Raw genomic sequence first — 27,654 nt, forward strand, 5'->3', positions numbered from 1 at the left:
ACTCCAGTTCCATGCTATAAAAATCACCTTTATAAGAAGCACTATTGCTTTTTCAGAATCACGTGTACTTTTTCCTAGGTCTGACAATAATTCCAAACTAATTGTTACTTAAAAAGTATACAACTTCAACATGCATAATCTAAGTCGTGAATGGCTGATGTTCATGTAGGCAGCTACTATTTTGAAACATGAAAAACTAATTCAAATTGATTTGCTGCATTCTATCCAATTAAATAATTCTACAGTGAAACCTGAACTACAATGTTGTAAAAACCCCATTAGATGCCTATTTCAGGACCCAATGCAAATTTCATTTGGCTATGGCATAAGGATTCTACTGTAGACCTGATGTGGCATATTCACTCCCAGAATTATTCCTCTATCACAAGTTATCATCCACTGTATCCTGGAGATGAAAATTCCTTAATTTTTTTCATAGTTTGATAACTTGAAGGAAAAGGAGGTTGAGCTGATACTAAAGAATGGGATTAGTACATTAGCAAGAGAACCCCAGATCACAAGAACAATGAGTTGAATCTGTCTGATTGGAACCAAAAACAGCAAGGGACAGCAAACTTCAGTTAAAAGTTATTTATAGGCCACCAATCCCCATACTACCACATAGCAGTGGTAGTATGGAAAATAGCATATATCAGCAGGAGAGAAATATGTACCATGGAGAAGACAGTATTCAATATGCATATTGATTGGGGAAACAAGTTAGCACTAAAGCTGTGGAGGATGAGATTCTGGATTGTTTTGGGGATAGTATTCTAGAGCAGTATGTTGAGGAGCCAACTGAAGGACTTGCTTTCTAGATACAGTATTATGTACAATGAAAAAAGCTAATTCACAACCTTCCTGTAAAAGTATCTTACAGGATGAATGACCACAATATGGTATAATTTAAAATTATGCACGAGGTGGTTCATTAGGAACCAAGGATGTTTTATTTGAATAACTGAAACTGAGGACACAAGGCCCAAGCTGGTTGAGACTGACTGGAACAATCCATTAAATATCATGGGTGTACCTCAGCAATAGACAGTCTTAAAGAGCTACTACATAACCTACAAGGATGTTACATTCCTTCAGAAAATTTAGTCACCAACCGGTGACAAAGGAAGTTTGTATTTTCTTACAATTAAAAGAAGTGGCCTATTAAGTTGCCAGAGCTAGCTCCAAGGTAGAAGACAGAAGGTGGTGGTGGAGGGGTGCTTTTCAGACTGTAGGCCTGTGATGAGCAATATGCCAGAAAAATCAGTGCTGGGTCCACTGCTATTCGTCATTTATATAAATGATTTGGATGTGAATATATTGGAGGTGTAGTGGACAGTGAAGGCAGCTACCTCACTGTATAACTAAATCTATTCAGATGGGCCAATTGGCCAAGGAGTGGCAATTAGAGTTCCATTTAGGTAGCTGTGAGGTGCTGTATTTTGGAAAGCAAATCAGGGCAGGATTTATACGCCTAATGGTAAGGTCCTGGGGAGTGTTGTTGAACAAAGATCTTGGAGTGTAAGATTCATATTCCTTGAAACTAGAGCCACTGGCAGACAGGACAGGGGTGGCAGCATTTGGTATGTTTACCTTCAGTCGTCAGTGCACGAGAATAGGATTAGGAGGTCATGTTGCAGCTGTACAGGATATTGGTTAGGCCATCTTTGGATTACTGCATTCAATTCTGGTCTCCCTGCTATAGGAAGAATGTTGTGAAACTTGAAAGGGTTCACAAAAGACTTGCATGATGTTTCCAGGGTTGGAGGGCTTGAGCCATAGGGAGACGCTGAATAGGCTGGGACTATTTTCCCTGGAGTCTCAGAGGCTGAGGGGCAACCTTATAGAGTGGCATGGATAGGGTGGATAGCCAAGGTCTTTTCCCCGGGGTAGGGGAGTCCTACATGAAAAACATTTTCATGCAGAGGGTGGCGCGTGTATGAAATGAATTGCCAGAGGAAGTGGTGAAGGCTGGCACAATTACAACATTTGAAAGGCATCTGGATGGGCATATAAAACGGTTTAAAAGGGATACAGGCCAAATGCGACTAGATTAATTTAGGATATCTGGTCGGTATAGACAAGTTGAACCAAAGGGTCTGTTTCCATGTACAACTCTGGCACAGAATTACTTCTATTTAGAGACTGGGAGGTTTATAGAACATAGCAAAATGAGGACCAAGAAACTGATAAGGAGGCAGAACAGAATATGAATGCAAACTAGCAAACATGAAAACTGACTGCAAAAGCTTCCGTAAGTGAATGAAAGGGAATGTCTGGCTAAAACGAAAATAGATCCAATATAGGAATCAAGAGAATTTATAAACGTGGAATAAAATGACACTGGAGATAAGCTAAATGATCAAAATAAACACAATGTTGGAGAAAATTAACAGGTCTGACAGCATCTTTGGAGAGAGAAATTGTAAGTGTCAAACCGGGTTCAAAATGTTAACTCTCTTTCGCTCCATCTGCTGCCACAGATGAGGAAGGACACCACTTTGATTGGGACAACACATCCATCCTAGGACAAGCCAAACAGAGACATGCACAAGAATTCCTAGAAGCATGGCATTCCAACCGGAACTCCATCATCAAACACATTGATTTGGAGCCCATCTATCACCGTCTGGAAAAAAAACAGGAAATGACATCACCAACCCAAGGAAACCTAAACACGTAAATAGAAAGTGGAACATAACACCAGCGCTTCACCGGAGGCTCACTGATGATGTTACCTAGAATGGTGACAAAACATCTGAAAACGAACCTTCAAGCTCAGCGAGCAAACTTACATCCATGCTAGAATCTATTATAAGGGATGTGATTAATAGACATCTGGATTTGCAAACAGGAAGTAGAGTTTGACAAATTTAGTTTTTGAGTTTAGTTTCTAACATGTTACTATCAAATTTTAAAAGGACAGCTGATGGATGTAGTATACTTAGGTTTTCAAAAGAACTTTGTGAATGTTCCTAATATGAAGCTGGTTAGAAAAATTAAAACACAGGGACAGGAGGTAATGTACTGGCTTGGTTTCATGACTGACATACAATGAAGGAATAAATGGGTCCATGTTGGCAGGCTATGGCTTATATGCTATTACAAGGATCACCACTTGGGTCAGCTATTTGCAATTTATATCAATGATAGAGTTAGAGACCAAGTGTAATATTTTCAAATTTGCAGATAATATAAAGCTAAATGGAAATGCTTCATGAGGAAGTTGTAAAGCTGCTTCAAGAGCATCTTGACAGGTTTAGTGAATGGACAAGGACATGGCAGATTGACAATTTGAAAAAAATTGAGGTTATTCACTAAGTAGGAAAAACAAGATTTACAGCATCCACAATTCTTTTGGTTTTTAAGATTTTTCTTTAGACTTTTGCGGTGAAGAACTCCAAAATTCATAGCCCTCTGCCCAAGTGGCATCTCTCATTTTTAACCTGTGCCCCGGCTTTCAAATTGCAAAGTGTAAATGTGCAAAAGGGACCTAGGTTTCATCGCTGATACGTCACTGAAGACTAACATCTAGGTGCAGCAAGCTATTAGGAAGGCTTATGGAATGTTTGCCTTTATTTACAACAGAATTTGAGTGCAGGAGGAACAAAGTCTTGCTTCATTTGGTTAGGAGTTTGGTTAGACTACGCCTGAAGTACTTAGTGATTTTGGTCTCCTTATCTCAGGGAAGATATCACTGCCGTGGAAACAGTGCAATCAAAGTACCCTAGATTGTTCCCACTGTTTTAGTATTGTCCAATGAAGAGAAATTGAGCAAACTCGGACTACATTCTCTAGAGTTTTGAAGAACGAGAGGTGATTTAATTAAAACTGGCGTAAAAGGAATAGAAAGGGTAAATGCAGGTAAGATGTTTCTCCTGGTTTGTGAGTTGAAAACTGTGGCACAAGCTAAAAATAAAAGGGATGCCACTTGGGCCCAAGGTAAGGAGATTCTTTTCCACAGAGGGTTATAGAACATAGAACATAGAACAGTACAGCACAGAACAGGCCCTTCAGCCCACAATGTTGTGCCGACCATTGATCCTCATGTATGCACCCTCAAATTTCTGTGACCATATGCATGTCCAGCAGTCTCTTAAATGACCCCAATGACCTTGCTTCCACAACTGCTGCTGGCAACGCATTCCATGCTCTCACAACTCTCTGCGTAAAGAACCTGCCTCTGACATCCCCTCTATACTTTCCACCAACCAGCTTAAAACTATGACCCCTCGTGCTAGCCATTTCTGCCCTGGGAAATAGTCTCTGGCTATCAACTCTATCCATGCCTCTCATTATCTTGTATACCTCAATTAGGTCACCTCTCCTCCTCCTTTTCTCCAATGAAAAGAGACCGAGCTCAGTCAACCTCTCTTCATAAGATAAGCCCTCCAGTCCAGGCAGCATCCTGGTAAACCTCCTCTGAACCCTCTCCAAAGCATCCACATCTTTCCTATAATAGGGCGCCCAGAACTGGACGCAGTATTCCAAGTGCGGTCTAACCAAAGTTTTATAGAGCTGCAACAAGATCTCATGACTCTTAAACTCAATCCCCCTGTTAATGAAAGCCAAAACACCATATGCTTTCTTAACAACCCTGTCCACTTGGGTGGCCATTTTAAGGGATCTATGTATCTGCACACCAAGATCCCTCTGTTCCTCCACGCTGCCAAGAATCCTATCCTTAATCCTGTACTCAGCTTTCAAATTCGACCTTCCAAAATGCATCACCTCGCATTTATCCAGGTTGAACTCCATCTGCCACCTCTCAGCCCATCTCTGCATCCTGTCAATGTCCCGCTGCAGCCTACAACAGCCCTCTACACTGTCAACGACACCTCCGACCTTTGTGTCGTCTGCAAACTTGCTGACCCATCCTTCAATTCCCTCGTCCAAGTCATTAATAAAAATTACAAACAGTAGAGGCCCAAGGACAGAGCCCTGTGGAACCCCACTCACCACTGACTTCCAGGCAGAATATTTTCCTTCTACTACCACTCGCTGTCTTCTGTTGGCCAGCCAATTCTGTATCCAAGCAGCTAAGTTCCCCTGTATCCCATTCCTCCTGACCTTCTGAATGAGCCTTCCATGGGGAACCTTATCAAATGCCTTACTGAAGTCCATATACACCACATCCACAGCTCGATCCTCATCAACCTTTCTAGTCACATCCTCAAAAAACTCGATAAGGTTTGTAAGGCATGACCTACCCCTCACAAAGCCGTGTTGACTGTATTTGATCAAGCCATGCTCTTCCAGATGGTCATAAATCTTATCCCTCAGAATCCTTTCTAACACCTTGCAGACGACAGACGTGAGACTTACCGGTCTATAATTGCCGGGGATTTCCCTATTTCCTTTCTTGAAGAGAGGAATTACATTTGCCTCTCTCCAGTCCTCAGGTACGACTCCAGTGGAGAGCGAGGATGCAAAGATCTTCGCAAGTGGCGAAGCAATTGCATTTCTCGCTTCCCAAAGCAGCCGAGGACAAATCTGATCCGGGCCTGGCGACTTGTCAATCTTAATGTTTGACAAAATTTTCAGCACATCAGCTTCCTCTATCTCTATCCATTCCAGCATGCACACCTGCTCTTCAAAGGTTTCATTCACTACAAAGTTGGTTTCTTTCGTAAAGACAAGCAAAAAACTCATTTAGGGCTTCCCCTACCTCCTCAGGCTCCACACACAAGTTCCCTATGCTATCCCTGATCGGCCCTACTCTTTCTTTGACCATTCTCTTATTCCTCACGTAAGTGTAAAATGCCTTTGTGTTTTCCCGGATTCCTTCTGCCAAGCCTTTCTCGTGCCCCCTCCTGGCTCTCCTCAGACCATTTTTGAGCTCCTTCCTTGCCTGCATGTAATCCTCTCTAGCTGAACTTGACCCTAGCTTCCTCCACCTTATGTAAGCTACCTTCTTCCTTTTCACTAGAAGCTCCACTGCTCTCGTCATCCAAGGTTCCTTAATCTTACCCCTTCTTGCCTGTCTCAGAGGGACATATTTACTCATCACTCCCAACAACTGTTCCTTAAAGCATCTCCACATGTCTATAGTTCCCTTACCATGGAACAACTGCTCCCAGTCCATGCTTCCTAACTCATGTCTAATCGCATCATAGTTTCCTCTTCCCCAATTAAATATCCTCCCATTCTGCCTAATCCTCTCCTTCTCCATAGCTATGTAAAATGTGAGGCAGTTATGGTCACTATCACCAAAATGCTCCCCCACCACAAGATCTGATACCTGCCCCGGCTCGTTTCCGAGCACCAAGTCTAGAATGGCCTCTCCCCTCGTCGGCCTGTCAACGTACTGCGTTAGGAAACCCTCCTGAACACACCTTACAAAAACAGCTCCATTCAAATCTTCTGCTCGAAGGAGGTTCCAATCAATATTAGGAAAGTTAAAGTCACCCATTACAACAACCCTACTGCGTCCACACTTTTCCAAAATCTGTCGACCTATGCTTTCTTCAATCTCCCTGCTGCTATTGGGGGGCCTGTAGTAAACCCCTAACGAGGTGACTACTCCCTTGCTGTTCCTAATTTCCACCCATACTGACTCAGTAGGCAGATCTTCCTCGACAAAGGAAGCTTCTGTAGCTGTGATACCCTCTCTGATTAGTAGTGCTACACCCCCTCCTCTTTTTCCCCCCTCCCTATTCTTTTTAAATGTTCTAAACCCTGGAACATCCAGCAACCATTCCTGCCCATGAGAAACCCATGTCTCTGTTATGGCCACAACATCATAGCACCAGGTACTGATCCATGCTCTAAGTTCATCACTTTTATTCCTGATACTCCTTGCATTAAAGCAAACACAATTTAACCGATCCCTTGGTTCCTTCCCAGGAAAATCCTTCCCACTAGCTGGTCTACCTCTTGCTACTGCCTCACCTGCATCAACGCTCACCTCTGGTATACAGCTCAGGTTCCCACCCCCCTGCCATACTAGTTTAAACCCTCTCGAACTACTCGAGCAAACCTTCCACCCAGGACATTGGTCCCCTTCCAGTTCAGATGCAACCCGTCCTTCTTGTACAGGTCCCACCTTCCCCAGAAGGCATCCCAATTATCAACATATCTGAAGCCCTCCCTCCTACACCAGCTGCGTAGCCACGTGTTCAGCTGCGCCCGCTCCCTGTTCCTCACCTCGCTATCTCGTGGCACCGGTAGTAAACCAGAGAACACTACTCTGTTCGTCCTGCTCTGCAGCTTCCATCCTAACTCCCTGAAATCACTTTTTATATCCTCAAACCTATTTCTGGCTATATCATTTGTGCCAATATGTAACACGATTTCTGGCTGTTCGCCCTCCCCTTTCAGAACTTTATACACCCGATCGGAGACGTCCCGGACCCTGGCACCAGGGAGGCAACATACCTTCCGGGAATCCCGATCTTGCCCACAAAATCTCCTGTCGATTCCCCTAACTATCGAGTCCCCTACCACGAGTACTTTTCTATTCTGCCCCCTTCCCTTCTTTGCCACAGTGTCAGGCTCAGTGCCAGAGAACTGACTACTATGGCTTTCCTCTGGTAGGTCATCCCCCCCAGCAGTATCCAAAACGGTATACTTATTGCTGAGGGGAATGTCCACAGGGGATCTCTGCACTGTCTGTCTGTCCCCTTTCCTCCCCCTAACTGTAACCCATAAGTTATGAATTGTGGAATTCTCTATCAGAAAAATCTGGAGAAGCTCAGTTTTTGAGCATGTTTAAAGGTAGAGATTATAGATTTCTGACTACCAGTGGCAACAGGGTTGCGAGGATGGGTTATTGGCATCAAGGCACTGAAGCGTTCAATCATCCACAATCATATTGAATGGCATGGCTGAGTGGCCTATTCTTGTTCCTATTTTGTGTATTTATCACATCCCCGAGAATTAATGATGAAATCTCTCAAATATCAAGTGGGGCAGCAAATATTTTTGTACTCTTCAGAAAGTGTCTGTCTTTCTCTATTAACTATTTAGCCTGAGGAGGAACAACCCAAAGCATGTACAATTTTTAAGTGTAACTTTCGAAGTGAAAGAAAACAATTGTTCTCATATTCTGTCAAACCTTATTCTGTGATTGACAAAAGTTTGATCCATTCTGGGCTCCATTTAGCAGGAATGTGATTCTCGAATGGCTTGTTGAGGAATAATTCTGAAAGATTTATTTACAGAAGGTAGACCCCTCAACATAACTGCAATTTGCATTGTACTTCTTTGTAGGCACCTCTCGATCTTAGGCATTAATTTTGTTCAACTGACAATGCAAACTGGCCAATATTGTCTTTTCATGTCCTGAAGTTTTCACTATAATTATTTTGAAACTTTTCCATTCCACATTTCAGATGGTTGACAAATTGAAATTCATGGACATTTTACCTATGTTGCCAATTTGAAAATGGATATTATTTTTTGCTGCTGTTTGATGAAGAATAGTTGGAAATTTATCATTTTGGCTGGGGTCTTCTGGAAGTCACCTGACTGTTCTGTTCTCAGTATTATTACTTTGCTAGGCACTTTTGTTCCACAAATCTGCTACATCATCCAGCTGCTGCACTGATTTCTTTGCTAGACTCAACATTTGATTTGGTCCAATTAAATGAGTATGTATGCATCACATTTTTGGTGACAGTTTCATTTCAAGGGCTCATTCCATTTAAGATTTCTCAAAATCAGACCAGAATATGACCTGAGTTTTAATGCTGCATTTGATCCTGGAAATTAGAATGTTATGTTCTGACTTGAAAACACTCTTTCCATCAGTCTTTTTGCAGTCTGACCCATTTGTTAAGCAGTTGGTATATTTCCTTTTCTATGCATCATCATATTGTGCATCTTTTGGAAACACTACCTATTTCACTTGCTCAATCCCTTGTTCCAATTTACAAGGCAGGTATGAGCATAAACATGCATATTTTTTAAGGTGAAAACTGGATGCCTGATGTAAATGCCGAATTGACTTAAATATGTATTTTTGTGCTTAAAAAAGGGGTCATTTATATGCTGGGTCAACTTATAATTACTGTGGTTTGTCTTTGAGCTGAGGGGTTAACGGGGATATAATAGAAATGTTCTAATCATTAAAAGCAAGCACAACTAAGGAAATATTGTTCACAAAGCCAGAAAAGAATGCTATGAAGGAGACAGATTAAAAATAAATGACAGAGAACCAGAGATAACATAGGTAACAGTTGAGCACAGATTTGTGGTGATCTGGAATACGTGTAAACAGGTCAATAGTAACCTCAAACAAAAACAGAAGTTGCTGGAAAAGCTCAGCAAGTCTCGCAGCATCTGTGGAAAGAAATCAAATTTAACATTTCAGATCTAGAAACTCTTCTTCAGAACTGATGGTAGAAAATTTTATCTGCAGATGATAGAACTGGTGGGGGGGGGGGGGGGGGGGGGAAGAAGAGCAGAGGAGAAGATGAGGTGAAGAGTAAATGATAGGTGCGGACAGAGCCCAAACAGACAGAAGCATAGCTGGAGAGACTAAGGAGTGGATAACAACCTGGTTAGGAGGCTGAATAGCTGTTAATGGAGACTGTTGTTAGGTCATTAGCCAATACAGACTATGCTCCAAGGGTCAGTGTGGACTTGTTGGGCCGAAGGACCTGTTTCCACACTGTAGGGATTCTATGATTGTATTGTTATGTGATAACAAGGCCTGATGCATGAGCTGGAGGGCTAGGACACGGGGGAGTACAGGCCCCAAAAAGACCGACCTCAATATTGAGTCTGGAGCGCGGCAGCATCCTCAAGTGGAAAATGAGATGTTGTTCTTCCAGCTTGCACTGAGCTCTGCTGCAGCACTACTACAAGCCTGAGAGAGATGTTGGCCAGGGAACAGGATGGTGTGTTAAAATTGCAGGCAACTAGAAGCTCGGAGTCTTTTTTCGCAGGCAAAAAGTAGATATTCTGCGAAGCCTTCACCTGGTCTATGCTTCATTTCCCCAATGTAAAAGAGACTATATTGTGAACAGTGAATGCAATAGACTAGATTCTAGGAAGTGTAGGTGAAGTGTTGCTTCACCTGGCAGGTGTATTTGGACCCTTGGATATTAGGGAGGTAGATGGGCAGGTGTTGCATCTTCGCCGGTCAAGATGATGCTGTGGGGTGGTGTTGGGAGTGAAGGAAGTGTGGACAAGGGTGTCCTAGAGGCAATGATCCTTGTGGAAAGTGGACAAGGGGAGAGGTGTGTCTGGTGGTGGCATCTTGCTGGAGATGGCAGAAATGGCAACTGATGATCTTCTGGAACTTGATGCTGGCGGAATGGTAGGCCTTACCTATTGCAACCCTATTGCAAGAGGGAAGAGAGGGGAGTGATGACAGAAGTGTGGGAGATGGGTTGGATCTGGTTGCGGGCCCTGTCAACAACATTGCTGGGGAATCCCAGTTGAGCAAAAAGATGGACATTTCAGAGGGTCCCTTGTTGAAGTTAACCTCATCAGAACATATGCAATACAGATGGAGGAATGGGAGAATGGAATGGAGTCTGTACGGAAGGCAGGGTGCAAGGATGTACAGTCCAGCTAGCTGTGGAAGTCGATGAGTTTCATGAAGATATTAGTGGCCAGTCTAACTCCAGAAATAGAAACAAATGTTGAGAAAGGGAGGGGAGAAGTTGGAGATAGACCAGATGAAAGTGTGGGTGGGGTGGAAATTGGAAGCAAAATCACTTAGCTTTTCCAATTCTGGAGGGAAGGAAGCAGCATCGATAACATTATCAACATATCAGAGTGTGTGTTATGGCCAGGATAGGACCTGATCAAGGAATAATAGTCTCTCTTAAGGATTTGGGTAAATAACTTGATTAAAAGGAAGCATTTTGAAGCTCTCAAGAACAGGAGTGAGATTAATTGGTTTGTTCTTTCAAACAGCTGCAACAATTTGCTGATATAACACAGGAGGGGTTCAATCATTTTATGAGAATTTATGCTTTTGGAGATTACTGCACCCTTAGATCATTAATATCTCTAATCTTAAACATCCGACACATCATTTTCACGTGCTGATGTAATAGGTTGAGTCTTTGTCCAACATCAGGTACACCTGAAGTTGAAGATGGAAATTTGGCAAAGAACAAATGCAATCAGGAACTTTCCTTCAGTCCAAAGTGGAAAAAAGAAACCTTATCAAAAGATAAGTTTGCTGGCATACCAAAACATAACCCAGTCAAATAATTTGGAAATTTTCAAGATTGTACTATAACCTGCATCATGTGATTTCTGACCTTGTCCACCCCAGTCCAACACTGGCAACTCCACACCATAGAAACAGGCAAGATAGGTTCCGATGCAACCAAAGCTAAAACATGGAATTTAAAAACTGCTCGAATTGAGACACTCCATACTACAGCACTGTAGAACAAACTGGTTGCTATCTATCTCTTAGTAATAATGCTCAGTAACAATATACAATCAAACCGACAATTTCTAGAAATGGGCAATGAAACTACTTCCAATAAACCTTAATTTTGCTACCCATACACCAGCCTTTCAACCACTACTGTTGTTTAGGTAATCTGTCAATGGGGCATATACATGATTTGTGTTTTCCTATAGATGTGATAATTCCTTAACGCTACAAGATTTCATTGTTATGAACTACGTTTCCCTCCCTTCTAGAATAAGCTACCATGGTCCTTGTTCCACTGTGTATTAATCTTGAGTTTTGCAGTCTTGAAGTTGTAATTGCTTTCATCCAAATATGCTTCCCAAAATATTGCAAACTTTGGAGAAACCTAATGAGTACACTTGTAATAACAAAGCTGCAATAATAATCTGTGCTAAAAATAAACATGTGCACTGAATAATTGGGCCAAGACAGACTTTTCCTGCTTTATATATCATGTAACTTGCATGGTCTTTGCCCAAGACTGAATTGACTGTTCCAACAGGGAATCATTGAGACATTTTCAGAAAGTATCTGAAGAACAAGTTTTAATTGTGTGTTGTACCTTTAAAAAAAAATTTGCAGGTCATCCTATAAATAAGAAAAACAGTACCAAGCATTCGCAAATATAAAGCTTGTATGTTTGGAGAACAATTGGCGACTTCCTATAATACTACCTTTTCAGCCAACCTTACCCCTTATTCTGATCGAGATGCTTCTCTCTTGGGCCTTTGTAAACTTCATTTGCTCCAATGCTACTTGCAGTTGATCCGCCATAAGGACCAAATCCTAATTAATAAATAAGATATTTAGCTTGAAAGGATTAGATTACATTTAGGAAGGGTTAAATGTAAAAACCCATGCAAAATATGAACTTTCATACTGGTAATTGAATGGTAGGAAAATAAACTGAAGTGTTTTCATAACAATGGGCTACAAAGTCTAGAAAGGAAAACCTCATGTTAAAAAGTTGAACAATTACTTTAATTTTTTTTTAAAACCAGGTAAAGCAACAAAACGACTTGTACACATTGAACATTCATGTTAAACCACGTGGTCGGGTCCAGGATCAGAGACTCCAGCCTCAAATTAATAGTAGTCCTAGTCCTACTATTCAAGTTTGAAAATACTCTGAATAAGTTACAAGGTTTGCTAAGGAGTAATAATTTACCTTTACTTAACACTTTTAATACTGGATAATGTCCCAAGCCGTCAGAGGGATGTTGTCAGGAAAAAAATGATTTTCGTCTAACGAAGCATCGATTAAGATGAATGATACACTCAGTTATAAAGGTAGGTTTTAATAAGATTCTTAACTAAAGAAGCATTGGAGAAGGTTAGAAAGAAAATGGTTAATGGTGGGACAAAAGAAACTGGAGGAATGCATTGTTTTTGGAAGGTTGTAGGGCAAGACCATGTTAGAGAAATAAGGAGAAGGAGGCAAGGAGGAATGTGAACAGTTTTGCAAATTCTAAATTCAAGGTGTTGGCTGACTTGGGAATTGCTTGTGTTACAGGCAGAAGAATGTAACTTGGGTCTTTGACACATTGACTGGTGGTAACTGCAGTTAATTGTGACTGGGTAGCAGACGAGCAGCTCATCAACACAAAGGACCAAGTATAATTTTGTTTCTTTTGGGTGGGGAGGGGGTGTAACTAAATGAGAGGAAGAAAGTAAAGACAGAAAGAAAGGAGGTTAGTGGTCAGTTAATGATATATGATAAAATAATCCATTGTAGGATACACTGCAGACATAATAAACAAAGGTGCTGAAGTCCCATTCAATTGGCCAACAGACAGTATTTGGTACCATCAATCTTGGTACACATGCAGGCCAACAGGAGACAGTACATCATGGTGTCAGCAAATACCTTGTGATTTTCATTACAAATTCATGAAATCCTGATTGGAAAATATTCAAATATGGACTTTCAATTATATAGAAATATTCAGCAATACATTCTAGAAGTTGAGTAATTGTAGTAGGTTGTAAAGATCAACCAGAGGTTTGAGATAGGATTTTTTGTTAATGGAAATAAATGTTAAAGGGAGTGGAACAATACCAGAGATGAGAGAACTGTCTACACTATCAATTGGCATTAAGAACAAACAAATTAGATGCTCAGAAGGAATGGAGTCAAAAGGTGAACAGCGCATAATGAGGGGAGAAGAGAAGAAAGGTGAAAATTCAGGACTGAGGCAAGTTTAGCTTGTTGGACCTGAGAAATAGATGGATACAAATGTAGTGTGCAATCTTAATAATGAAGTCATGCACTCATTAAAGTTTTAACTTGAAGGCAAACCGGCTTTCAATTTTATGCCATCTGGGGAAAGTTGCAGACATAAAATGGCAGAGATAGAGCTGGCAGTCAATTGTGGGGGGATGGGGGAGTGGAGCAGACGGCAACAGGGAATCATGTGAAGGAGATGGGGACAGAGAAGGCAGTGGAGGAGATGGAGAAAGACATTGTTCAGGTAATGGAAGAGGAAGAGGTGATGGAGAAGGAAGGAAGAGTAACCACATGGTAGTCAGTTGTAGAATTTAACTGGAGTTATGCTGGCTAATCACAGAGTTGTACCAGAGATGAAACTGCGTAATATTTTCAGACCAGGGTTTCAGGTAAATTCCATCTATTCAGACCAAATCTTTCATAGGTGAATTTAGTAAAAGAAAATCATGGAGGCTCACTGGGCATGAATATTACCGCTAAAGAAAGCTAAAACTACGGTGCACCTGTGCGCGTCAAGAGTTTCAGCACAGGTCTGATAAGTTGCACAAAATCAAGTCCAGATTTCCTTGAACTGGACGTCGGAAGAATCAGGTCAATATTTCTTTCCCATTATCCAAATTAAGTTGTGATTTTTCCTGTTGTACATGTTGACTAATTATGGCCCGTTTGTAACATGTTTATAGAACTAATATGCTATATATTCAAAATTATTATTTCAGAGATTTCCTAATGTTTTACATGTGAGTTGTAACAATTATTGTATAATTTTCTGTTATGTAAAACAATGTCAACATAAACTTGTGTTTCTTTTGCTACCATTCAAAAACATTACTAATGCATTGGCAATTTATTTTTATAAAAATGTACGGCAGGTAGTTTGGTTAAGCACAAAATGAAGAAATGAGTAAGGCAAATGACAGTGTTAGATAATGATTGAATAGAGTATGAATGCAATATAGACTATAATTCTGAGTAATCAGATTCAACAGCCAGATTGCATTCTTTGCATTATGGACAAATAGTTGTGAAATCTTTATTTACCCATCAACAAGTTGTTGTTTCAATAGTTATCAGTTAATCAATAGATAACACATCTAAATTTTAAGAGGCAGACATGTATAAAATCGCAACAAGCATGTTTGTTGTAGGTTCACAACTAATTCTACCCAATGCTCAGTTAGGTCACACCAGATCAGTCCCCCATTGCCACATGAACAGTAAAAAAAAGGTTTAAAATTTTCTAAATGGATAAAAACTGCAAGCGTACCATGCCACATTCTCTTCCAGTACATGGAGAGGGGCTTTTGAGATGCATTCATTCATTCACAGAACAGATTATAAACCAAAACCAACAGTACTCTTATTGGAACAAATTAAAGGACTAAGCATTCACTAAGCATATTAGGGGAGTGCACAAAAATATTTAATTTGTGAGGATAGGAGAATCTGAGATAGAAGCTAAGAAGTTGAAAACAGAATACTCTTTAAAGGCAAAATGATTCATTGATTCAAGTATCAAGTGAAATTTTGTTTGTTATTCTGGAGAAAGAGACTTTTACATCAGGAAATAATTATTGTTGCATTCTCTAAAGGAAGTTGGAAGAACTTAGAAAGTCCAAACATCAAAAAGGAACATAAGATTGTTACGTTTTTATCTCTACCTTTTGAACCACTCTGTGGCATGAAGTTCGGTTTGGTTGGAGGGGGAGGGGCAACACCAACTTTTGGAGCAGTACTGTTGGCATTGGCAGATGGTGGTCGGAATGAGTTTGAAAGATAGTAGCCATCTGAAACCGGGCGGGGTTGACGAATGAATGGCAGCTGCTTAGGGGCAGAAGGGAGATCACCATACGATTTTCTTGTGACGGAGTACTTATCCTGACCTGAAAGATTTGCATCTTCCTCGTCCTCATCATTGTATGGGACAAACTTGGCAGTGTAAACTGTGTCAGGGGAGACGATCTGTGTTTTCATGTAAGAGATGTTTCTCTGAGGAGGGGTAGGAGCGTTAGATGAATGGGGTGGGGGAGGGAACTCATACTGCTGGGTTTCAGAAGCATAGTCCCTTGGAAGGGGAGGCCTGTACAGACCAGGTTCATCAGGTTGCATCAACTTCCTCTCAGCTTCTTCCTGTTGTCTACGCCTTTCAGCCTCCAAACGCGTATAATATTCTTCTTCCTGTCTTCTCTATAGAAAGCAGAAATTTCAGTCAATGTTAAAAAAATAGTATTAAAGAGAACAGCTTTCTGACACATTCACTGTAAGGGGCTGTAGTGAAAAAATTGTAAATAGGCAAAATGTCTCAAAACCAGCACTGGTGGCTGCTGGGAACACGAGCAAAGCAAGAAAGTGCACTTCAAGTAAAAATCAACCTTTTCTTCAGTTTCTCTCCTAGCTTGCTCCTCCTCTTGACGATGACGCTCATTATCTTGCCTTGCTCTTTCTTCTGCTTCTCTTTTTCGGATATCTTCTAGCTGCTGATGACGCCTGCGTTCTTCATCTTGCAACTGCAATTAATTTTATTGATATTTAAAATTTAAATCCAACAACTGGCGATCCCTGGAAAAATTGTTTCTAATGTGTTGCCAGTATCTCACAGCACATTCGGCATATATAAGAGATCTTATTTGGATAACCATAATGTTACTCTGCAGAACATTACCACAAATGCTAATATATCAGCAGTCTGCCATCAGACAGCAAAGTTCTGTTTCTGCACTGCCAGAAATGACTATGACCAGCAGAACATCCCCCCCACCCCCCCCCCCCCGCACTGACATTATAAATTGCCACTTTTAACTAGTCAGGTAATTTTCTCTGAACATGTTACAGAATGTAACTCATTTATAGGATCAGTTTTTCCCCCAAAAGATGACAATGCTTTTAAATAAAAATGGGACATTGTAAAACATAAATTATTACTTGGAAAATTAATAACAGCTTCCCCAATCCTGAAGTTTTTGAACAATTAAATTAAACAAGGCTTTACTTCGATATTTGAATAATAGGAAGAGATACTGCAGTGGTCTAAAAAAAATCCAAAACACACAAAATTACAAAGTGCAGCCAAAAGTTTGCCCTGCCAAGCTTTTGTGCTCCTAAGCTGTTGCTTGGGCTGCTGTGTTCATCCAGCTCCATTTTGTTATCTCGGATTCTCCAGCATCTGCAGTTCCCATTATCTCTAAATCCTTTGTCTACTTTATTTTGCTCCTCCACTGCCAAAACATTCTACCCATGTCACACTTCCTTTAGTTCTAAATGCAGATTAACAACTTCTATTAGCATAATTGTTCTATCAACAACACCTGAAAACTGTGAGGTGTCAGTCAACTTTGACATGGAGCAATTCTGTTCAACATTTCAATTGAAATAAAACAGCAGAGAACACTTACACTGACAAGGGCAATGCTGCCTGCAATGCTAAAAGTTATGTTCCGACATGTCACTACCATTAAAATCACAGAGCATGTTTTTCTAACAAGTTCTACCACATGCTTTACACTTTCAAATAATGTTAACACCCAATAAATTGCATGGTCTAACTCACTATGTTATAGGGAGAAAAGCTGGAATAAATTGCAGTTCAACAAAAACATTACCCAGCCGTCATTATAATATTTAGGTTTATAGACACATCTATACAACAAGAGATACTTGAAACTATAATTAAACATGCCTCAAACCAAAATCTGAGATATACAAGACACCAATATATTAAATAAAGTTTAACTTGTAAAGCAACTACACCAGCAATTTCATCTGATAAATTCTTTTCAAAAAGAAATTTATTTTCCCATCCTTGCATCAATTCTAACACTACATCTGATGAAAAACACCAGTTAACCAATGAGCCTGATGACACTTATAATCCTCAGCAATTTTCAGACCAATCATAAGACCGGTTGTTTACGAATAATTAAAAAAAAGTTGAATGTATGCAGAATAACTACAATTGTTCAGCCATTTCAATTAAAACAGTAATTTCTAATTCTAACAGAATTTACTTCAAATAACAGTTTTCTTTAGTGACTTATTGTTGCATAAACCTCAAGCCACTGCTTTATAGAGATCATGATAAAATAGTGAAGTGGGACATTTTGGTTTGGCTGCTTATGTGTAAAGGCACAGTAAAGATAGATAGTATATGCAGTTCTATGTAAAAACATAAGTATTATATGGTCATTATTGCATTTGTTTTAATAGTATTTTGAATATAAAATATATGAAGGATATTGCTTCAAAATCATACTGATCAAATGGAAGGAAAAACATCAAATCTTATTTCTAAAAAGCAAATCACAAAGCTTTCCATATGGATCACGGAGAAGTTGAGGGCATTAAGCTCAGTGTGATAAGGGTGCATAAAACATTATCATTTAAAAAAGTAATTCGCAATTTAAGATACTGAAGCAACAAATACATGACTGCATTGGGGGGGGTGAACCATCATGTTTGAATTCTTACTTCTTCAGCTACTTGCATGAGCTACAAACTGTTGATTATAGGAGAGCAGGAAAGGCAAAAATACAGACAGCTTTGGCACAATGCTATTGTATTCTACATCTAATTTTTGGCTAAAAAGACTTCAAACACCAAGTGAATGAATACTGCTTCAAAAGTAGAACAGCACAACTAATTTGTGCCACATATAAAAATATGATACTGTTTAAAGATTACAAGAATTTTGTAGTGAAGCCAAAAGAAGAATATTGCAAATGCCTAAAATCTGACATAAAAACTGAAAATACTGGGAGTACTCAGCCAGCTCAGCAGCATCTGTTGAGAAAGAAAGATAGTTAATGTGTCAGAGCAACAGCCGATCATCAGAGCTAAAAAGAAGTGAGATTGCAGGTTTAAATAAATGCAAAGCTAGGATACAGAGGAAAGGTGGGCTGGAGAACAGAACGTAGTTTGTGATTGGATAGATGATAGAAAATTAAATGGCAAAAAGATGAGCGTGCAAGATAAAAATCAGATTACACGCAATCCTTTTGCTTTGCCATTTGACCATCATGTCTATGGTCAACTACCTGAAATGTCAACTCTAGTCTCTCCACTGATGCTGCCAGATCCGATGAGTACCTATAACATTTGTTCTCCTTTTAAAATTTAGAGTTGGTTCAAGAGAGTGCTTCAAAGTTTGCCATTAACTAGGGTATCTGTCTTGGATCCATAAATTCTTGTGATGGGTTCGTGCATGAATCTTGTTGATATAATGAAGAAATTATGATATCATTCATAATCAGTGATGCTAAAGATCAAGATGGTTGGAAGAGGGACGACAGAGGCAAATGGTCTGCATTTCAGAATTACTTGTTGCATAGGTTGTTCCCAAACATTAAAAAAAATTCAATTTCAACCTTCATCCAGATTGTAAACATGCTATTTAAAATAAAGGCCACCAAAAAAATCAAAACAACACACCATAAAAGAAAATAACACCATCAATATTTGGCACATTTACAAGGCACACGTAACACTAAATTACTACTATTTTTAGATGTAGTTTCCAAAACCAGACATAAGAATAAACAAGTAGGAAAACTAGCTGGAGGAAGAATTCAGAACATACCAAATCTAGAACTGAGATGGCTGGAACAGTCTGCAGCAGGGATAAGAAAAGGAAATATGGAGCAAAATCATTAGTTTAGTCAGTACCCATAGTTATTTGATTGATCGGATTTAATTACTTCTGGTACAAAAATTGGAAAATTTTGCATGCGAACAATAAGCTCTTGCTAGATCAGGAAGAGCTCAGTGTCAGGCATACGGAAGAGAACAGACATAAGAAAGAAGGCTGTGCTTTCTTTTTAAAACATACTCGAGACAGAGAGACTGAAAAGAATCAAAATAATTCAGGATTACAAATAAGCAGAGATTAATAGTGAAACTTGAAGGTGAGCAAGAGAATAGTTACAGAATTGATCATTTATAGATCCATTCACTCTAAATTTTAACTCAGTTGCTTCTGAAGCCTTTCCTCCCAAGACGTAACTGTATGCACATAGTACAAGCAACCAGATACTTAATATCTCTTTTGGGACTTACATTCTCGTATAAAGCAGATACTTGTTAAACAAACACTACAGTATTTAACGTATAGGGGGTTGTCCTATAATGTGTGCAGGCAATGCAAATAGACTATAATGCAATTGGCAAATGGGGGAACGCTACTCTAAAATGTAAATTTGCACTGGCTATAACACGATTTAGCATTATTTAAAAATGTGGCTCATTTAAATACAAGAATGGACTCCAATGCTAAATTGATGGTGTAAGTAAAAATTATAGTTTAAAATAATGAGTGCTGTTAAAACATGCACCTTTGTGTATTGTATTTTTGCTGAGATTTTGTTACATATTAAGTGTCTAAGAATTTTTTTAACTTGCTCATGTATACCAAAAGTTGTTTGCAACAACCTGCTCGTTTCCAACACTTTTTTTGAATACAATGTTCTCAGATTTACAATGCATTTTAATCCTACAATTAACTTCAGTGCCAGTGGGCTACTTAGGAAAGAAAGGACAAATTCCTCCACTTCACTTATCTGAAAATCTATCTATCTTGAAGTCTGTGCCAATGGAATGTTAGGTCAGATCAGCATTTAAATGGAGGGGTTGGGGGGGTGGGGGAGTTTTACTAAAAATTGATGATGCATCAATTTCAGGGAAGTTTCATGGAGGGTTGCTGGCAATGAGCTCTATCACATACAATTTTGGATCAAAGCTACTCCAATAACCTTCTACTTACTTAAGCAGGTGTTAAAGATTACATCTGAAATTGCCAATGTGTCAATTCTGGGGAAGTCTCGTGCAGGGTTGCTGGCTGTAAGCTCGCGCTCTCATATAATTTAGCACTGCTCACTTCTTTTGAATCATGCTTCCACTAACCATCACTGGGATTGCCAGTGGCAGAACTCTATTAAAAGCCCAGCTGTCACTTTATTGCAAATACAGAGGATGTATTCGTAAACGTATTGCTTCTTTGCAGCATCACCTGTCATTATAACCACAACTATAAGAATGAAGCTACACAGGTGTGGAATAATCTTGAAAAATATAAACTTTTTTATCCCATGTACCCCTAACCCCACTTTTCCCATTGGCCCCATTATTTATATAGCACGGTTTTGCGCTAGTACACAACTATCGCATTATAGCAGATCCCCTGTACAAAGTTTTATAGCTTATCTCCATTGTGCTGCTCATAGTGAAAAGCTACTCCCCTTTCCTTCTACAGTTTTTTAAAAAAAATATTTCTGTCCCTTCCTCCCTCTTCATGGCTATTGAATGCATTTACTATGGAGGCAAGCAGTTCTTTACATTCACCTCGTCTCTTTCTATAGGTGCGACAATATGCTTCATGTGACAGCATGTAGAAATGGAGCGAGGTTAAAGAGACAACAGAGCAGCAGCAATTGAAGGCTGGTGTACAAATCAAATATGCATGTTTAGATGAGGGCAAGAGGAATAGTGTTTAATTTGTTCTAATTTGCACAAGATGGGGTAGTAGGGTGAGGGAATACAGTGAGCCACAAGAGAACCCGTGGGAATGTGCGTAAACAGCATGCTATGATGGAAGAAGCCAAGGAATCAAAACACTTTGGATGGCCGGAAAACATAATAAAAATACACAAGACTGAGAACTTATGGAATTGGGCACTAAAATTGGAATCAACAAGCTTGGATAAAAAAAATGTCAATGATGAGAGTTGGCTTTGAAAACAGATTGGGAAGACGGGTCTGGAAATGGTCCAAGACATGATCTTACAGCAGGGACTTAGCAACTTCAACAGATGTGGCAGATAGGATTTCCTGTAAGGAGTGGGGGGGAAAGAAAGCACAGTGGGAAAGACAATTACAAAGGTCAAGACAGAATCAAACAGCATGGTAACAGACCCTTCAGTCCAACTTGTCCAGCCAAGCAGGTTTCCTAAGCTGAACTAGTCCCGTTTTCGGGCATTTAATCCATATCCCTCTAAACCCTTCCCAGTCATGTACCTGTCCAAATGTCTTCTAAATACTGCAACTGTACTTGTCTCTACAATTTCCTCTGGAAGCTAGTTCTATATATGCACCACCCTCTGTGTAAAAAAAAAAGTTGCCTTTCTGGTCCCTTTTAAGTCTTCCCCTCTCACCTTCAACCTATGCCCTCTAGTTTTGGACTCCCCTGCCCTGGGGAAAATACTTTGGCTATTCACCTTACCAACCTGCCTAATGAGTTTGTAAGTCTCTATAAGGTCACCCCTCAGCCTCCTCCACCCCAGCGAAGAAAGTCCCAGCCTATCTAACTTCCCTTTATAACTCAAACCCTTCAGTTTCGGTAACTGAGTGGTAAATCTTTTTTGTGCAGTTTAATAACATGCTTCTTTAGCAGGGTAACCAGAATTTTATGCCGTACTTCAAATGTGCCCTTTCCAATGTCTTGCCGTAAAGTGACATTCCAACTCCTGTAGTCAATACTCTGACTGATGAAGGCAAGTTTGCCAACCATCCCCCTCACCAGCAAGTCTACCCGAGATGCCATTTTCAATGAACTATGTACCTGCATGCCAAGGTCACTCTGCTCATCAACACTCCACATGGCCCTACCATTAACTGTGTAAATCCTGTCCTGGTTTGTCTTATTAAAATGCAACATTCTTCATTTATCTAAATTAAACTCTGTTATTGCTCGGCCCACTGGTCCAAGTAAACAGGATCCCATTTTATTCTTAGAATAATCTTCATCACTGTTCACTCTACTACTAATTTTGGTATTATCTGCAAACTTATTAACAATGTCTCCAAAATTCTCAACCAAATCATTTATATAAATGATCAACAACGGACACAGCACCAATCCTCGCAACACACCTCTGGGTCACAGGCCTCCAGTCTGAACAACTGCCCTGTCTCCTGCTGTCAAGCCAATTTGGTAACCAATTAGCTAGCTCTCTATGGATTCCATGCCATGCAACCTTCCCAACAAATCTACCATGTGGAACCTTTTCAGATTTGTCAGCAGATCTGACAAAGGATGTAGAACATTACAGCACAGTACAGGCCCTTCGACCCTCGATGTTGTGCCGACCTGTCATACCAATCTGAAGCCCATCTAACCTACATTATTCCATGTACGTCCATATGCTTGTCCAATGATGACTTAAATGTACTTAAAGTTGGCGAATCTACTACTGTTGCAGGCAAAGCGTTCCACTCCCTTACTACTCTAAGTAAAGAAACTACCTGACATCTGTCCTATATCTTTCACCCCTCAATTTAAAGCTATGCCCCCTTGTGCTTGCCGTCACCATCCTAGGAAAAAGGTTCTCCCTATCCAACCCTCTGATTATTTTATATGTCTCAATTAAGTCACCTCTCAACCTAACGAAAACAACCTCAAGTCCCTCATCCTTTCCTCACAAGGCCTTCCCTCCATACCAGGCAACATCCTAGTAAATGTCCTCTGCACCCTTTCCAAAGCTTCCACATCCTTCTTATAATGCGGTGACCAGAACTGTACGCAATACTCCAAGTGCGGCCACGCCAGAGTTTTGTACAGCTGCAGCATAACCTCTTGGTTCCGGAACTCGATCCCTCTATTAATAAAAGCTAACACACTGTATATGCCTTCTTAACAGCACTGTCAACCTGGGTGGCAACTTGCAAAGATTTGTGTACATGGACACCAAGATCTCTCTGCTCATCTACACTACCAAGAATCTTACCATTAGCCCAGTACTTTGCATTCTGGTTACTCCTACCAAAGTGCATCACCTCACACTTGTTCGCATTAAACTCCATTTGCCACCTCTCAGCCCAGCTCTGCAGCTTATCTATGTCTCTCTGTAACCTACAACATCCTTCGTCACTATCCACAACTCCACCGAACTTAGTGTCGTCTGCAAATTTACTAACCCATCCTTCTACGCCTCATCAAGGTCATTTATAAAAATGACGAACAACAGTGGACCCAACACCGACCCTTGCAGTACACCACTAGTAACTGGTCTCCAGGATGAACATTTCCCATCAACCACCACCCTCTGTCTTCTTTCAGCAAGCCAATTTCCAATCCAAACTGCTATATCTCCCACAATCCCATTCCTCCGCATTTTGTACAATAACCTATTGTGGAGAACCTTATCGAACGCCTTGCTGAAATCCATATACACCACATTAACTGGTTTACTCTCATCTACCCATTTGGTCGCCTTCTCAAAGAACTCAATAAGGTTTGTAAGGCACGACCTAACCTTCACAAAACCGTGCTGACTATCCTTAATCACATATTATTCTTTTCTAGATGATTATAAATCCTACCTCTTATAACCTTTTCCAACACCTGAAGTAAGGCTCACTGGTCTATAATTACCAGGGTTGTCTCTACTCCCCTTCTTAACAGGGGAACCACATTTGCTATCCTCCAGTCATCTGGCACTATTCCTGTAGACAATGACGAGTTAAAGATCAATGCCAAAGGCTCGGCAATCTCCTCCCTGGCTTCCCAGAGGATCCTAGAATAAATCCCACCTGGCCCAGGGGACTTATCTATCTTCACACTCTGTAGGATTTATAATACCTCTTCCTTGTGAACCTCAATCCCACCTAGTCTAGTAGCCTGTATCTCAGTATTCTCCTCGACAACATTGTTGTTTTCTAGAGTGAATATTGTCAAAAAATATTCATTTAGTGCTCCCCTATCTCCTCTGACTCCACACACAACTTCCCACTACTATCCTTAATTGGCTCTAATCTTACTCTCGTCATTCTTTTATTCCTTAAATACCTACAGAAAGCCTTAGGGTTTACTCTGATCTTATCCGCCAACAACTTCTCATGTCTTCTCCTGACTCTTCTGAGCTCTCTCTTTAGGTCTTTCCTGGCTACCTTGTAACCCTCAAGCGCCCTAACTGAGCTTTCACATCTCATCCTAACATAGGCCGCCTTCTTCCTCTTGAAGACGGATTCCACTTCCTTTGTAAACCACGGCTCCCGCACTCTACAGCTTCCTCCCTGCCTGACAGGTACATACTTATCTAGGACACACAGGAGCTTTTCCTTGAATAAGCTCCACATTTCTAATGTGCCCATCCCCTGCAGTTTCCTTCCCCATCCCTCGCTCCCTAAATCTTGCCTAATCTCATCATAATTGCCTTTTCCCCCAGCTATAACTCTTGCCCAATGGTATACACCTATCCCCTTCCATCACTAAAGTAAACATAACAGAATTGTGATCGCTATCACCAAAGTGCTCGCCTACTTCCAAATCTAATACCTGGCCGGGCTCCTTACTCAGTACCAAATCTAATGTGGCTTCACCCCTTGTTGGCCTGTCTACTTACTGTGTCAGGAAGCCCTCCTGCACACACACTGGACAAAAACTGACCCATCTATAGTACTCGAACTATAGTGTTCCCAGTCAATATTTGGAAAGTTTTAGTCCCCCATGACAACTACCCTGTCTCTCTCAGTCCTATCGAGAATCATCTTTGCTGTCCTTTTCTCTACATATCTGGAACTATTCGGAGGCCTATAGTAAACTCTGAACAGGGTGACCTCTCCTTTCCTGTTTCTAACCTTCGGCCATACTACCTCAGTTGATGAGTCCCCAAACATCCTTTCTGCAACTGTATTACTGTTCTTAGTAGGCTGGCTGTAACCTTTTTTGGACAGAGGATGATGGATGAGAAGGAAAGAGAAAAAGTACCTCATTAGTTGCACGTACAGTGGTCAAAAATAACAAGTCAATCTAGCCATTGCCAAAACTCCAGGGGAAAAAAGTAGTTCAAATCCTAGATGAGGTAAGCTCTGAGACAAAGAAAGTGGCTGAGGTGACAGCATTCTAAGTTTCGTCACAGGGAATGAAGTTATTGTAGAATGCAGCAAATTAGAAACCTCTGAACTAACTAGAGCTACCTTTTTATGCTGTAACATTATAGTTAAAAGGAATACCTAATTTATAAGCAGTAAATAGGTTTCTTGTACAACTTCATCTTGCTTAATATAATGAGCAACTACATTGATTGGTTTGCTTTGTGGTGGCTTCTGAGATTGGTGCTGAATTGATGCATTTACTATCCAGAAAGAATGGTGGTGATTGCGACATCTCAAGTAGTTCAGATAAATACAAAACTTAATTGACAGCTGTTACCTGAACCAATCATATTTTGCTATGTTTTTGAAATGTGAAATTGTTGATGTATAAAGATGACATGTATTGAAACAAATAGAAGATAGAATCCTAAAAGGATAATTGGTTTTTCGATTTGAGGATAACTAATTTTCTTTCATGAAGAACAATTTAGCTAAAAAAGCATTTCTGAAGAAGGGTCCTGACCTGAAATATCAGCTTTCCTGCTCCTCTGACGCTGTCTGGCCTGCTGTGTTCCACGAGCATTGGCAGTTCTTACTATTTCTGAGTGGATTATTCTTGATATAATTGCTTATGCCATTGTGCTGTTTAAATTGGATAATCTGCAAATTATTTATGCTCTCTAATTAGGTATCTTCTGATATTTTTACCTTTAAGGATTTTACACAAATACTTTACATGACAAAGGAAACCTAGAAACAAACTGCTGTCACCCACTTATTGAGATACTTAAAATTCAATTCAAGAGCCCACTATGAAACATGCTCTTTGGAACTTTAAGCCAAAAGAAGGGCAGAATAAACATTTTCAAAAGTGAACCAAAACTAAGTCCTAATTTTATCCTCCTTACCCTTGCCCGTCTTTCCACTTCCAATCTTTGCATGATAAGTGCTGCGTCAACATCATCTTCTTCTTCTTCTTCATCATCATCATCCTTCTCTTTGGATTCTTGTAACCGCTTTTGAAACTGCCACTCAAGCATAAGTTTGCGAAGACGGTCATTCTCCTCAGATGTGCGATCTGGTTTGTTCTGTAGCTCCTGTATCTCTTTGCTGAGCATCTCCAAGAGGTGTTGCTGCTGCTGTTTTTCCATTTTCTCCTTTGCATCACGTTTCCAAGGGTCAGGTGAAAGACTATCACTGCCAGGCATCTGCTCTTTGCTAATTGTAATGTATTGCAAGTCCCTGCGCTCAATAGTGCGAGGCTGTTGCTGAGGCTGTAACTCACGGATTACTGTATCCTGTGGTCGTGATAGGCTAGCCATTTTTTCTGGCCTTGTTTGCTGAATTGCTGGAGTAACATGAACAGGTTGAGATGAAGTTATGTGCAAAGGGGGCGGGCCACGCACTTGGCCAATTTTCCTATCCTGTTCACGACGTTTCCTGTCCCGCTCTTCCTCTAACCGTGCCTTTTCTTTCTCATACCAACGTTGCTGATCTTCTCGTTTTCTACGATCAACCACTGAGCTTGGATTTGATCCTTGTGAAGCAGGTGGTGGTGGTGGGGGTGGTGGTAAGGATAGATCACTATGGGAGTTATCAAAGTCAACTGCATAATGTACTGGAGGTGGTGGTGGGGGTGGTGGCAACTGGTTTTCCACTCGGATGGGTTGGGAAACAGCAACTGGAGTAGCCTGATTTGGAGCTGGAGTTTTCCAACGCCCAGGCCCACTTTTATGAGGTGCAATTGCACTTGTTGGGAGTGATTTTGAAGAGTAGTTCAGCTGTTCTTGACCTGATGCACTAGAATCCATTGAGGAAATTTGATGAGCCCATACATCTGGCTTCCGATCCAAGTCTTTCTGGTATTCTGTATCTCTGCGAAGCATATCTTCCTGTCGCAATTTCTCTGGGTGGAAAGCTTTTGTCTCATGTAATTCTTCTTGTGACCGAGTTCCACGCTGTTAAGCAATTAAAAATATATTATAATGAAAATACATGCTAAAATTTGTTGTTTTAAACATGTGAAAACAAAAATATTTTACAGCTGAAATGTGCTAAGAACTGAGAATATGTAAATTTAAAGCAGTTTGAAATCTTGCTGTTAACTTGCACATAATTAGAAACCCTACTGCTGTAGTAGACCAGATTCTAGTTTAGTGGTACTATCACTAGCCACTTCATATCACAGAACCAAATAGGGTGAAGAAGAACGTAGCAAGAATACATCTTGTTTCAAATATTTCCA

At 40.4% G+C, this 27,654-nt stretch overlaps 1 protein-coding gene across 11 annotated transcripts in view; it reads right to left on the reverse strand.

The window, feature by feature from the left end:
- Window positions 1-27,654, reverse strand: part of afdna (afadin, adherens junction formation factor a) — a 213,809-nt gene that overhangs the window by 2,019 nt on the left and 184,136 nt on the right. For 4 of the 11 annotated variants that reach the window (XM_059648424.1, XM_059648423.1, XM_059648426.1 and 1 more), the window contains 5 exons: window positions 26,318-27,367; window positions 19,183-19,212; window positions 15,983-16,117; window positions 15,272-15,797; window positions 12,076-12,169 (listed from right to left, as the gene is read on the reverse strand). In XM_059648424.1, the coding sequence (XP_059504407.1) occupies window positions 12,076-12,169; window positions 15,272-15,797; window positions 15,983-16,117; window positions 19,183-19,212; window positions 26,318-27,367 (1,835 nt within the window). The remainder of the gene's footprint in view (window positions 1-12,075; window positions 12,170-15,271; window positions 15,798-15,982; window positions 16,118-19,182; window positions 19,213-26,317; window positions 27,368-27,654) is intronic. The other 7 variants (XM_059648433.1, XM_059648431.1, XM_059648432.1 and 4 more) reach the window with 5 other exon arrangements.

Source organism: Stegostoma tigrinum, chromosome 9, assembly GCF_030684315.1.
Source record: "Stegostoma tigrinum isolate sSteTig4 chromosome 9, sSteTig4.hap1, whole genome shotgun sequence".
Taxonomy (NCBI): Eukaryota; Metazoa; Chordata; class Chondrichthyes; order Orectolobiformes; family Stegostomatidae; genus Stegostoma; species Stegostoma tigrinum.